Source organism: Pholcus phalangioides, unplaced genomic scaffold (assembly GCF_987345545.1).
Source record: "Pholcus phalangioides strain wild (caught in Gottingen) unplaced genomic scaffold, Ppha-v1.0 ptg000011l_1, whole genome shotgun sequence".
Taxonomy (NCBI): Eukaryota; Metazoa; Arthropoda; class Arachnida; order Araneae; family Pholcidae; genus Pholcus; species Pholcus phalangioides.
In genome coordinates, this window is record NW_028301604.1 from 42,631,414 (window position 1) to 42,646,213 (window position 14,800).

A 14,800-nucleotide genomic window follows, 5' to 3' on the forward strand; every position below is an offset into this window, starting at 1 on the left:
ATCAGTACTTTTTTTTGGTTCAGTAAAATAATTTTAATGTGACCCACGTTTTTTTCTTGTGAAACCACATGACGCGAAAATTCGCAATGTTTAAGTCTTGAATTAATATTTGGTGGCTTGTGCAAAAATATTTCATGTTGTAAATTTGTATTGCGTATTCAAAATTGCATCTTGAAAAAAAAATCATGAATAGACATATTCAACGCTGAGTACCGGTGGTCACGCGCACAATCAGACGGGTCTCCACCGCTAATTTCAATGCTTTTTTTTTGTGGATTTAATTCCACCGTTCTCAGGAGAGGGTTCAAGCAGTGTAAGAAATGTTTTGAACAAAATCAACGAAGTTGCGCGACTGTGCGGTTGGTCCGAAGAATTAAGAATTTTGAAGAATTTTTTGAAGAATCCCACAAAATTTCCATCGTGAAGTTAAATTGACAGCAATTTTCTGTCCCACAAAACGAACAAATTTCAAGTTTTTCGAAGTTTTCCCAGAAGTTAGATTCGAGATTTGAAAAAAAGTGCCCCTGGCTACCCAGTTGCACACCCTGGCAACCTGTGAGCAGCAGGAACAGGAATCTGTGGAAGATTTTGCCACTCGAGTACGACACCTTGGCAACAGAGTATTACAAAACACAGCTGCTATTTCTCCAGAGGTCACAGCCGCTAACGACAGGACACCAGGTTCGTTTCGTTTTGCCGAGCTTCGACCTGACATACAACGCCATGTGCTTCGCGAGCCCCTCTAAATTTCAGCCAAGCGGTAACAGACGCACTAATCGAGGAGGCAAATAACAGACTTTTCATGAGCTCACTGCAGAGTAGGGAAGAATCATCACAAGGAGACATCGTATCTCAATTGAGCGACCAAATACGAGAGCTCACTATGCAAGTGCATAATCTGAGTTCGCAACAAATACATACAGAGGAATAGCCGAACACACACACCACGATCACACATTACATGTTTTTTTTTTGTGGCCGTGTCGGACATGTGCAAGCAGATTGTTGGAGAAAACAAGAGAATATACAGGGTAGTCGCTCAAACTAACGATGACGGAGAGTACATTTTGCACACAACACTCAGGGAAACCGTAGAGGAAACAAAAAATTTAAACGGGTAAGGGAGGCGCCAAAACTAAATAGTCGTGTTGGGCCAAATGTGCGTTCCTTCAAAAATTCAAATTTTGGTCCTAAATTTTTTTTCCAACTGTAGAAGTCAATTCAAATGGTCATGATTTTCTTGCATTGATAGATTTAGGAGCGTCACTTTCACTCATTTCTCCAGATCTTTTTGGTAAAATGAATTCAGAGGGTAAATTGAAATCGTTGAGGGCAAGTATTCAAATTATCGCAGTAAATGGAAGCGACGTAGCCATCAGTGAATCGTACAAAATTCCTATTGCTATTGGGAATTTACGAACTGAACATCATTTTTATGTCACACAATTTAAATTACTGACCGGGTATCAGGCTATTTTGGGATATGACTTTCTGAAAAGTAGGCAATCTATCATTGACAAGAATAACTATTTGAAATTTAATGACATCACTGTATCAATTGTAAATCTCGAGATGGGAGGAAACTCAGCAAATTTGAACGGGGAAGAAATACCAATGAAGTTGAAAAATAAAATCTTCTTGCCCCCTAACCAAAGCACCATTGTTAACGCTCATATACCTGTTTTGTCCCATTCTAGTGTAGAAGCGAGAGTTGTTATCAGTCCCAAATTGCAACACAAAGGTGTAGAGATAATATCTCCTATTGTTAACGTAAACAGTGACGAACAAGAAAAACTAGTGTAAAAATCACTAACTTTTCTAGTGACCCAATAATGTTGAATAAAAACATGAAAATTTGCACAGTCAATAATTTGGAAGACATTCCCACAGACATTCATGTTTCAGATGCAATACCATTACCCTTGAATGAAAAGGATTTTTCTTTTCATGGTGTTGACACACATCTCAAACACAAACTGTTGAAACTCTTGCTGAAATCATTCGAGTGCTTTAGCTCACTCTACCATTGCGTTGTCAACAGCTTTAACTGAACCTCACGAAATCATATTAGAACACCACAACCCTATAAGATGTCCTATATATAAAATCCCCTATAATTGGAGAGCTGAATTTCGCACACAAGTCAGTGACTTAGAAAAGGCTGGACTTGTATCAAAATCTCAATCAAAATATAACATTCTAGCACTTTTTGTCAAGCAGCGAACTAAGTGTGGTGTTTTGTTTTGTAAATACACTGGTGTAAGAAATTAAGAGAATTTGCAAACTTGGTCGATTATCTCTAAAACTACTGTACCGATTATAATGAAATTTGATATGTACATACATTGATACAATACAAAACAAATAACCATTCAATAATTGTACTACACACGCATGATCGTGCGTAACACTCGTTGGAGTCAGAAGGTATGAAACAGCGGTTGCAGAATAAACAAAAAAATGGGTTAATAGATGGGTTAATAGGGGGTATGGTCTTATCTTACAGATATACAGGTCTCGCAGCGTGATTTCATATTTGAAATAAGGCAGTTTATCATTTCCTGTGGCAATTGGTCCCACTCGTTCAGCAACGCTGTTTTCATTCCCTGGATGGTTCCCGGAGGGGGGTTACGAGTTGCAATTGCCCTCCCCAGAGCGTCCCAGACATGCTCTATAGGGTTAAGGTCTGGAGATCTGGTTGGCCAATCCATCCGGCGAATATCCTCACTCTCTAGAAAATCGTCGAGCAGAAGAGCTCTATGGGGCTTCGCGTTATCGTCCATTGAAAAGAACTCAAGGCCAACTGCACCCACCCCTGAAAAGGCGAACATAGGGTTCCAAGACCTCATCCCTATACCTCACACCAGTCACAATGCCTCTTTCAAAGAGAAAGAAAGGTGTTCGGCCATCCAACATGATGCCTGCCCAGACCATTAAACCTCCTCCGCCATAATGGTCGATTTCGCGGACATTGGAGGGTAGGTAGCGGGTCCCTGGTTCTCTCCATATGAACGTACGGCGAGAATCGGTGCTTAGGCTGAACCGGGACTCATCAGTGAAGAGAACGGTCGCCCATTGATCCATACTCCAATCTCTATGCTCTCTGCACCATGATAAACGGATTCTCCTGTCCGTAGAAGTGAGCGGGACGCAAACAGCAGGTCTTCTTGCAAACAACCCTCTCTCATGAAGTCTTTAGGAAACAGTCACCCTTGATACACGGGTTCCTGTGGCTGCATACAAGTCACGAGAGAGCTGAGAAGCTGTAGCACTCCTGTTACACCTCGCTATAATCGACAATTGGCGATCTTCTCTGGCCGTCGTGGCTCTTGGCCAGTCTTTCTCTCGATGGATCCGGTATCCTTGAACTGTTTCCATAAGTTACACACGACGCTGGGCGTTAAATTGAACTCTCTACAAATCTGGACTTGAGATTGGCCTGCTTCTAGCCTCCCCACAATTCGCCACCTCATTCCATCATCTAAACGTTGGTGGTTACTCATTTTTACTGTTACAATTTGAAATTAACCGATTGCTGCAAAATAACACCAAGAAATTCGCCGAGGTGTGCTAGCGAACGAAATGCGTCTTAACTTACGCGCGCTTATAAAGCCTGTTTCTCTACTGGCTCCGCCTATACACACGTATTTGACGTACAAGATTTGCATTTTTGTCTAGAAGCAGTGGTTTTACATTCAGTTCAGTTCTTTTCATGAAATTCGATAAAATGTGCAAATTCTCTTAATTTATTTCACCAGTGTATATCAATATATAACCAATATATATATATATAATATATTTCTCCTTTTGAAACATGTACACATCCATACTGGAGCAATGATGAGCTGATGCGTTAATCGTCCATTCCATCATTGAGGAATCGTCGACCAGGCCACGTGGCACCGGAAGCCACACACCAGGACATCAAAGTGCAAAGCGGTGACTAGAATGGACATTTGTGGACGTTGAGAAAACATGAGTTGGTAAAATCAGCGGACGCACTCGGTCATTAAAAATCTCGGTGGCAAGCAGGGCCGTCTTAAGAGTACCATGGGCCCCCGGGCCAATTGATTTTTCTGAGGCCCTATCAAACAACTTCTCAAAAATTTCAATCAGATCTAATTTTTGTGAGGCCCCTCTTCGCTTGAGGCCCCCGGGCCGTTCCCGGGTGGGCCCATGCCTTAAGACGGCACTGGTGGCAAGTTTTCCAAAGGGAGGAAGGATGATATAAGGAGGAAAGTTTGTAAGCGCGACACTACGCCAGTTGGCGCACAGGAGGGTATCGTTTGGCGATAGGCCAGTGAATTGGCGACAGTTGAGCGAGAACTTGCAAAAAGAAGAAAAACGACTAGAGACACAGAGTGACAGCAGTGATGGTAACTCGTGGGAAATTTCCCATATTCGTGGGAAAAAATTGGCCAAAATTGGTCCGTATGGGAAATATCTTGACGTTTGTGGGAAATTTTGAGAGTTGATCAAACAAAATAATTTTTATTGAAAGCAAAAATATAAATGCGAAACAATGATTTTCTATTGTAAAAAGTATGTAAATTTGATGAATGGGTGCTGGAATAAACAGGGCCAGTTGTCATAAGAACCTGGAGTTATGAATATTTATTCGTAGTATGATTATTGGTTAATTTTGATTGATACACCGTCGTCGTATCAGAACATATGATGCGGGTTGAATCTTGTCACATGTCATATCTCTCAGTTAGACGTAACAACATATATGTTTTACTTCTGTTGCGCGAGATTCTGACACTATTTTTTGTACCTTTCATAATGAACTACCCTGTATAATGAAATTATCAAGGTCAACTACCTCGAAATTATCTTGGCCACCTCGAATCACAAAATGGCAGTTGCTTGCTCGGTTTTTGTTGTATAATATGTAGCATCACGAGCAAGAATATGTCAACAATTTTTTAATACAGTGTTAGTTTGGCGAATCAAATATAAACGGGACTTATTCAATAATAGACGACGCTCTTTTCAACTTTAACAATCTAGCAATAGGAAAATGTTACCTGCTATTTTCGAAGTACAGTGGAACTTCCCCTAACGGACACCTCCCGTTAGAAAACACTTATCTGATTTCCGGTCGTGGAATAGGGGCATTGATGTATTTCACTCCTCGATAGGGGACAGTAAAATCAGGCAAACTCTAATTTTTTTTCCAAACTCTAATTTATTAATTTTTGTTCATTAACCGAAAATTCATTATATTCAACCAAGATTATGCTTAATCTCAAGCTCGAATCGGTAAATATGATAAATCGTCAATTGATAACATGAGTAACTGAACATAACTGTGATCCAAGATGGTGAATTCGAATAGTAATGTTTTGTTTGCACATGTTGATATGTGCGAAGAAAACCAACATTACAAGACTGATAATGTGTGTGTGTGTGTGTGTTGTTATAAATTTTATTTTTTTCTTCACACTTATTTTAATTTTTTTTCAAAATATGTGTAGTGCACGTATCATGTACGGGTAAAAATAACTAATTGGTTTAATGAAGCTACCGAAAGGTTATAAATTTTTCCATATATTAAATCTGACTTTCCAACTTTGTTTGGGAATTATTCGTAATCGCCAGTAAAAATTATAAATGTAGTGAAATTTAATCAAACTTTCTTTATCGAGACGATTGGTGATCATGCACAACTACCGGTGAACCGCTTTCACACATAGTAACGTATATATTTTAACATTAAAATGTATAAGAAACAATTGCGACTGAAGCCGTTCGTCGTATAAATATAAAAGTGGACAAAATTTATGGTCCCGTGGGGTGTCCATTATCGAGAGGTTCTACTGTAATGTGGAATCGTTACGTTTATGAAATTAAATTTTTTATAATCATCATGAGTGAGTATGTATACTGCGTGAGAGGTTCCCATGCTGTATTTCAGTAATAAACTGAAGAGCCGAAAAAACTGGTACAGGCATGCGTATGCAAATAAAGAGATACGGAACAAATCAGAATACGGCGCTGTGGTCAGCAACGCCTATATAACACAGCAAATGTCTGGCATAGTTGTTAGATCAGTTACTGCTGCTACAATGGCAGGTTATCGAGATTTAAGTGAGTTTGAACGTGGTGTTATAGTCGGCGCACGAGAGATGGGACATAGCATCTCCGAGGTAGCGATGAAATTTGGATTTTCACGTACGACCATTTCACGAGTGTACCGTGAATATCGGGAATGCGGTAAAAAATTAAATCTACGACATCGCTGCGGCCGGAAAAATATCATGCAAGAACGGGACCAACGACGACTGACGAGAATCATTAAACGTGACAGACGTGCAACTCTTCCGCAAATTGCTGCAGATTTCAATGCTGGGCCATCAACAAGTGTCAGCGTGCGAACCATTCAACGAAACATCATCGATATGGGCTTTCGGAGCCGAAGGCCCACTCGTGTACCCTTGATGACTGCATGACACAAAGCGTTACGCCTCGCCTGGGCCCGACCACACCGACATTGGACTGTTGAGAAGTGGAAACACGTTGCCTGGTCTGACGACTCTTGATTGCAATTGCTTCGAGCTGATGGACGTGTACGGGAATGGACAACCTCGTGAATCCATGGACCCTGCATGACAACAGGAGACTGTTCAAGCTGGTGGAGGCTCTGTGATGGTATGGGGCGTGTGCAGTTGGCGTGATATGGGACCCCTGATACGTCTAGATACGACTCTGACAGGTGACAGGTACGTAGGTATCCTGTCTGATCACCCGCACCCATTCATGTCCATTGTGCATTCCGATGGACTTGGACAATTTCAGCAGGACAATGCGACACCCCACACGTGGCTACAAGAATTGCTCCAGAATTGCTACAAAGTGGCTCTAGGAACACTCTTCTGACTTTAGACACTTCCGCTGGCCACCTAAATCCCCAGACATGACCATTATTGAACATATCTGGGATGCCTTACAACGTGCTGTTCAGAAGAGATCTCCACCCCCTCTTACTCCTACGGATTTATGGACAGCCCTGCAGGATTCATGGTGTCAATTACCTCCAGCACTACTTCAGACATTAGTCGAGTCCATGCCACGTCGTGTTGCGGCACTTCTGCGTGCTCGCGGGGGCCCTACGCGATATTAGGCAGGTGACCAGTTTTTTTGGCTCTTCAGTGTACATAATAGTGAAATTTTAGAATCAAATGAATGAGCGAAAAATTTGGGGATTTCGTTTTCATTGCAAGCTCAGCAATAACATGACCTTGATGTCGCAAATAGTATGAACTGCTATAGTGTGCATAAAACTGAAGGCCAGGCAGCTTAGAGGACCAAATAGCAAGAGGTCTCCATCCTTAGTGCGATGTTTTGCAAGATAGTGCTGGATCGCACACTATACTATAACTAAAGAGACTTTACAGAAACTGCAATAAAATACAGGAAATTCTTTTAACGGTCCAGACTTATCACCTTGAAATTATCATTTCCCAGCCACAAAATTAAAGAAGCGCAAGGCGGAGAAAAATCCAAGTTTACAAAGTTTTTTTTCATTTACAAATACAACGCCACAACAGGCAAATTGCCCAACGAGGTGGCTGACTTAAGAACATCATGGATCCCCGAGCCCTACCTAATACTGCTACACCACACATGCACCACCCCCCCTCCTCCGCGGAACCCCCAACGAATCGGTACATGCGGGAATATGCGTGTACGTGTAGTGAAACCTGACGTGAAGTTTTTTGTTTCTCTGTAATGCTTGTTATGTGTAGTGCTGCCATCAGTTTTTCTAATTATGAGTGAAGTGTTATGATTGAATGATTTATCGTTGTAGGACTGTTGCTCTCTGTGGCGAGACTTTTTAAGCATTTGCGCCTTGAAGTTGGGAACCACAGAAAACCAACTTCAGCCGACCACCACTGTGGGGTTCGAACCCGGATCCTCGCATCGCGAGTCCGTCACTATAACCACTCGACCACCACAGCGGCAAAATTTCGCCAATTCGGCGCGATCGGCTTAACACAATTCTACATTGTTTTCCTGATTGCGAAATAGAACAAAGTCAAAGTATACGAAAAAAGGCATTGATGACAAAAAACAGTTATGCCAAAAATTAGCTGTTACATTTCTCATTTCTTAGTGAATTATAGAAAAAGTCTCGTTTATACTTGATATGCCCTCGTAATATGATGATATACAATCACAGGTTTTGCAACAAAATATATTTATTTGTTACTTTACTGATACCTGATAACGTCCGTCTGGGTCAATGATGTTTGCGATGAGAACGTGACCCCAATTGTGCAAACTGCCATAAAATTCTTTATTTTTAGACTCGTGACTTGACTCAACGATGTCTCCTAAAATGTCAATGCCATGAGTTTCATCCAGAGCAGTCTCTTTACCATCCATATCTGTCACGTAACCCAAATTTATTGCATCAAGAATTCTTTCTCGCCATCGTTCAAGATTTTGAACTCCAACACCTTGTATGTCTCTCAGATTCATACCACTCGGTCGAGATGCATATGGTTGTCCGTTTACGATGGAACTCAGATGAGCTGAATAACCTTCTAAAGATTCATCGAAGTTAAGAAATGGAAGCATTCTTGGCAATCCATTAGACAAACGCTCACAGTCGTATCTGAAAATGTAAGATTCCAAATTAATATATTAGAAATAATTTAAATACAATAAATTTATATTATTATATTATATTATATTTATTATACGCACTTGGGTAAGAGTACGCTTGCAATTTTTTTGCTGTTGAAAACAGCAAAGTTCTGTTTCATTATTCAGAAGGTAAAAGCAAACTATAACCAAACTATAGAAACACGTATGTTTTTGCTGGAATAAAATTAAAGTAGTTTAACTCCTTCACGTACAGGCAATTGTCAACAAATTTAGACAACCTCTATTTGAAGTATATCGGCAATTCTAAAAAAATCGGTTACTTTCTCTACGAGTTAGAAAAAAAAGAAGGGTGAACAAAGAAATAGAATAAAGAAACAAAGAAAAAAAGATATACAGTATAGACTCTCGGTAACTCGACGCGTTTATAACTCGACATCTATTATTCCCCTTAGTTGGCCCAATACTAATTTCAATGAAGGGGAAACTCTCTAACTCGACACACGTTTGGCTTAACTTCGCTTAAGTCGACTTCGACTTTTGTCCGTTTACTAAAGAGCGCAAACCATCCCGAGATGATTTGCGCTCGGAATGGAAAATGGAATTTATAATAAATTCATAAAAAATTATCAGAAATAAAAATAATTAGACATCTGAAGGAATAAATTTTTATATTTGCAAATTTTCCGTATCAAACTTTTGAAACATTTATTAAAAGCCCAAGTATGAACCGGGGAGGAAATATGTCCCTAAGAGCTGCATTGCGTGTGTTTTGCTTTCATTATTCTGTCCTTTTGGTATTTATTTTTGTATTGTATATGAATGTGGCTGTCTATCTGTTGCTTTTGCAATTAAAAAAAACCATCTAGGCCAGCGGTTCTCAACCGGTGCTCCGTGTGAACTCCCAAGGGCTCCGCGGCCCTCGAGGAAAATAAAAAAAGAACCAGTAAATTTGGAAAAAATAATTATTAATATTTTTGAATAAAAATAAATCAGTAACTTTGATGAATAAATAAAAAATAGGCCTACGGGGCTCCGCCACAGAAATTATATACTGGAAAGGGCTCCGTGGGTCAAAAAAGATTGAGAACCGCTGATTTAGACAAAACGTTGTATGCGGGTAATATCGAAGAGTGCACTAAAACAATTTTCACACCTACCGTTCTTTTCAAGCAGTTTTTAATTTACATACACACACAAAGTCGCAACTAGGGAGAGCGGGTCCACTGTATCGAGTGCTGAACTAGAGGGGGCGCCGAATTGCCCCTTTAACACCACTCCTTCTAACCTTTCCTTATACGGGGACGCCAAAAGCTTGCTAGCTCCAGTTAAAAAAAGTATCCAGCTGCGGCCCTGTATGTACCTTAAACCTTGCAACATACATACTGATGAACAGGGCCACAACGACATGCGTGGTCAGCCGGGGCAAGCACGCATTTTGGCGCCCCCTTTTAATATTGAAGGAGAGATGAAGAGTTAACATTTGCGCTCCTGTCTGGCTCGGAGTTCGGGGGCATCAGTCAGTGCCGTCTTAACGCATGGGCCCACCCGAGCACGGCCCGGGTGCCTCAAGAGAAGAGGGGCCTCCCAAAAATGAGATACGATTGAAATTTTCAAGGATTTACCATGTAGGGCCTCCTAAAAACCACTTGGCCCGGGGGGGCCCATAATACTCTTAAGACGACCCTGGCACCAGTCCCACCTGCTCCTCTCTAGTTGCGGCCCTGATGCCGTATGTACAGGGTGTTAAGCGGGCCGGGGTAGCAAGTTCAGAGGGGCGGCAAATTTGAGTAATTCGTGGTCAAGAATTACTCAGAAGGCCTATATGTTCCGGGTCTTTGACATGTACTTTTTTTTTATAGCTAATTTTCACCATTCTGGTACTACCAGAATTGCTATACTGCATTTGTCATTGCAAATACTTCATGAGTACATATATTATATTCCCTATTTACCTCAAGCGAAATATTTTCACCATTATTTACATATCTTTATCATCATATTCATATAGCATTAATCACTTCACTATTAAAATGTTACATCTTCAATATCTTATTCATCATATGGTGAATTTATCATCATTTATTCATATTGCATCATATTATCACATATAATTAGTTAAAATTAATTACCATCAACATGCTATATGTTACCAATTAGTTCCTGTGGAGGTGGCTGGTAACTCTCGGGGTAAAAATGTATTTCAAGCCACATTTTTTTTTTTACTGAAATTTTTTCCAACTTAGAGATGAGGGGAGATGACTTTTGAATTGATCATTCCTATTCTCTTATACCAACCATGGCTTCAATGCGCTACTGCATTTAATTGACAGAGCGATGATAGAGAGGGTATGAGCTGTTATAATCTCATCTACAGCACCCCGATATACGAGTGAAGGTTGACATATGCAAATTGCCCTGCTGTGACGTGCACATCTGGCGTGGCAGTCCACCTGCATATAAACTGGAATCAACGGGAAGCACTGCTGCGTTCTATCTTGCTCTCCCTCTAGCCTCCGCATCCGCAATAATTGTCGTGCTGATGATGCCGATCTCAATTCCTGATTTTATGTATTTTATTAATAGATGCTAAAAATCGTTTAATGTTAATTGTTTAGTAAATAGTTTTTAATCGTTTAATAAATAGTTGTTAATCGTTTAATAGTTGTTAATCGTTTAATAGTTGTTAATCGTTTAATAGTTGTTAATCGTTTAATAGTTGTTAATCGTTTAATAAATAGTTGTTAATCGTTTAATAAATAGTTGTTAACACTTCAGATTCGTACTTTCAATGAGTCCTACCACAACACACCAGAAAATTTCAAGGTTCAAATTATTACAAATGTACGTATCGCTCACTCTTGGAAGCCTGTCAAAACCACAAGTTAGAGCACAGAGTTTGAGGTTTATTTTTTGGCGTCGTTCCAAGTTCGGGTTGTAGCAGTTATTTTGGAAATGTATCTGGGGTCGAGGGGAGAGGTTAGGCAGTGCCCCACCAAGTTGAGCAAAACAAGCACGGCCATAACATAATTTTATAGAAGCAAAGCAGTTCGAGGTACCCTTGAGACCCTCATATACCCATACTTAAGTTGCTCAGGTTCCTGAAACTTGGTACTTCTGGAGCATTCTATAAACTGAATTAAACCTCTGAATTTCGCATTTTTATCATTTGTAGTTAATGGAGAATTTTAACTGAAAGTTTCGTTATTTTGACACTGACTGTGTGACTGACTGACTCTCACTCACCGATTATCCAAAATTCGGGACACTTCTAGCAGCCCTAGAAACATGAAGTTTAGTATGAAGATAGTGTTTGGGATACAAAACCAAGAAAAAATTCACAAATCCGAAAAATTCCTTTCAGGATCGGAAATACAGGAAAATTCGCGATATTAATAATTGCCTACAAAAACAATGCCAAGTGATTACGAAATTGAAATTGCTCAATATTTGCCGAGGAGTGAAAATTACCGATTATTAGTTATTACCAAGGCGCCCGGATGTTGTTGAGCTAAAAAATTGTAAACAATGACCATAATAAATGCCCCGACATCGAGAAAAGAAATTTCTAAAAATGGCAAAAAATGCATCAGAATAACAATACGAAGTTTTGAACATTACTGAAAACCAGTAATGTTCAAAAGTCTAAGGAAAATGTTTCAACAAAATCAGATTTGTTTTTCTTACGTTTTTCCCCAATCCCTCAACATTACATTTCATCAAAAATTACCAATAAGATTTTCCTAATAAAAAAATTGTAATTTTTGAATGGGTGTATGTAATCTGAAAGCGGAGAAATATACAAATATGTACAGGGAAAATATGTAGATGTACTTAATGAATAAAAAATAATATGTATACTCGAATATTTTTAAAGGTTTGATTAATTCACACAACTGCATCTGCATTACATTTAAATATGACAAATGTTTTATCACGTTTTCGAAATTGAAAGATCTTTTGTTGTCTGCAAGTAAAGTCTTATACCGAGAGAAAAACTTCTCTCAACCTCAAGATCAGATGTTATAGGGGCAAATTAAAAAAAAAGATTCACTCACACAGTTTTTCTTCAATCTCTAAATTTTCAGACTTTCCCGTCAAGACGGCAGAAATTTTTCTGAGGGTAGTAAGTCCATTGTTTTTTTCGATCACTTTGTCAAATTTTGTATCAACAGATAGATTAGTCTACCCAGCCTTTTTTTGGCACACCCAAGAACATCTCACTGACTTTATCTGTGCAGCATAGAGCATCAATAAGTTCCACATGTCTTCTTTCTGTAAGGACTGTATAGTGAAAACCAAAATACTGAAGTTTGATCTTATGTATTCCAACTGTACTTCAATATTCCCTTGGTAAAACAAAGTTTGTGAAATTTTAATGTATGCAGCACTTCCTTATCAAATTCGTTTAGTACGGATCTGACTACTTGAAAATTTTCACTGTAGAGTATGCATTAGCCATGTTCCCTATCGCGTAATCACGGGCTTTGGAAGCAGAGCTAATGTAGGAGTTTGGCTTTAAAAGCTTCCATGCAATAACGAGATTTCACAAAAACCTTTTTCACATTTGATACAAGATGGTCAATGTTCGAAAAACGTACCGAATTTCTTCACAAATGCTATGCATTGCATTAGCAAGGTAAGTTACATATACAGCTTTTGGATAGAAGCTTCTGATCATCGCCCTGCTTTTATCATATATGGAGTAGCATCGGTCAAGAAAAGTAAAATATTGTACTCCACATCACTTGGCCACAAAACATTCATGCTTTGTCAAAAAGTTGACAGTTGTGGAATGATTGACTTTCTCTAGAATATCAGAATTTAGTAGAAAAATTGAGTAGTTGTTTCATCTACTGAAACAAAAAGTTTTTTGCCTCCTATGGTAGATCCTGCCTTCTCTCCATCATTTCAATGAAACCATCACTCACGTTATTTTTTCGCAGCGTTGATTCATCAGGTATGAAATGTCCGGTGTAATTCTTTAAGAAGTCCCTAAACTTTGAATTGTTCAGCTTTTCGAAAGGTATGTTAGCTGATATTAACGTGTTACACACATTTCCTTGAAGAAGGATATCTTTGAAGAGGATGATGTAGACCAGTGTGTCTCAACCGCCGGGCCGTGACATCAATCATACCGGGCCGCGAGAATACATTCATTACCCTTTCATTTTACAAAGCATTTCCACGAATAACTAATTGGTTTATTTCACTATTACGGAACATATTGTTCGAATTTTTCAGTATAAAAATCGTACAGGGGGAAAGATGAAAAACTTTCCTAGAGTTCCAGAAAAAAGTCTTCCAGCCGCAATTGTAAATTATAAGAATTTGGCGGATCCCTCTTCCATTATCGCACTGAAAATCCTTCGTTTTGTTGCAAGGCCCCAAGGAAGGGAAAGGTGTCTAGTTCCCCTCTCGAAACTACTATTTTTAATTGTATTTTTTTTTTCTTTTTGAAATTTTGAGCAAACCGAAATTTTTCTACATGATGAAATTTTATCACATCAAAAGTCAATTATTTAACATTTCAAATTTTTATAACTGAATTTTCAAATATAATTAAATTTTTATATGCAGTTAAATTTTTAAATGTAATTGATATTGTAATTTTAATTTCGATGACCTTTCCGCAATGACAAAAAATAATTATTTTCAGTAAACTGTGTGTACACTTTTGTTCATGTTTCTTATTTCACGTATAAGACAAAAACCTACATACAAGCTCGCGGGGAGGAACATGTACAATGAATGAACGCCAGGAACTCTGCCACCGGACTCATCCCGTTGCCGAGATCTCTTCCAGCCCAGCTTCGTGGCGGAGTCTCGAAGTGAGTGCACCTAACAGTCTGAGTGTGTAGCTAGTGTTGTGTTTGATATTTCAGTGCTGCCATCTATACTTCAATTTATGAGTGAAGTGTAATGATTGAATATTTGTTACGTTGTAGGCCTGTTTCTCTCTGTGGCGAGACTTTTTAACGGGGAGATCGGCTCGCATTCGCACTTTGAAGTTGAAAACCACAGAAAACCAACTTCAGCCGACCACCACTGTGGGGTTCGAACCCGGATCCTCGTGATGCGAGTCCGTCACTATGACCACTTGACCACCACAGCGGCGAGGAACATGTACAGTGAAGAATCGAAGGTTCGACAAATTGACGTCATGACGAATTGGCACTGCGACGAA

The 14,800-nt window shown here is 39.4% G+C and overlaps 1 protein-coding gene across 1 annotated transcript in view; it reads right to left on the reverse strand.

Annotated features, from left to right (window-relative positions):
• Positions 1-14,800, reverse strand: part of LOC149080439 (hemocyanin C chain-like) — a 345,862-nt gene that overhangs the window by 187,354 nt on the left and 143,708 nt on the right. Inside the window, exon 4 of the mRNA XM_089239556.1 lies at positions 8,227-8,623. Within this exon, the coding sequence (XP_089095682.1) occupies positions 8,227-8,623 (397 nt within the window). The remainder of the gene's footprint in view (positions 1-8,226; positions 8,624-14,800) is intronic.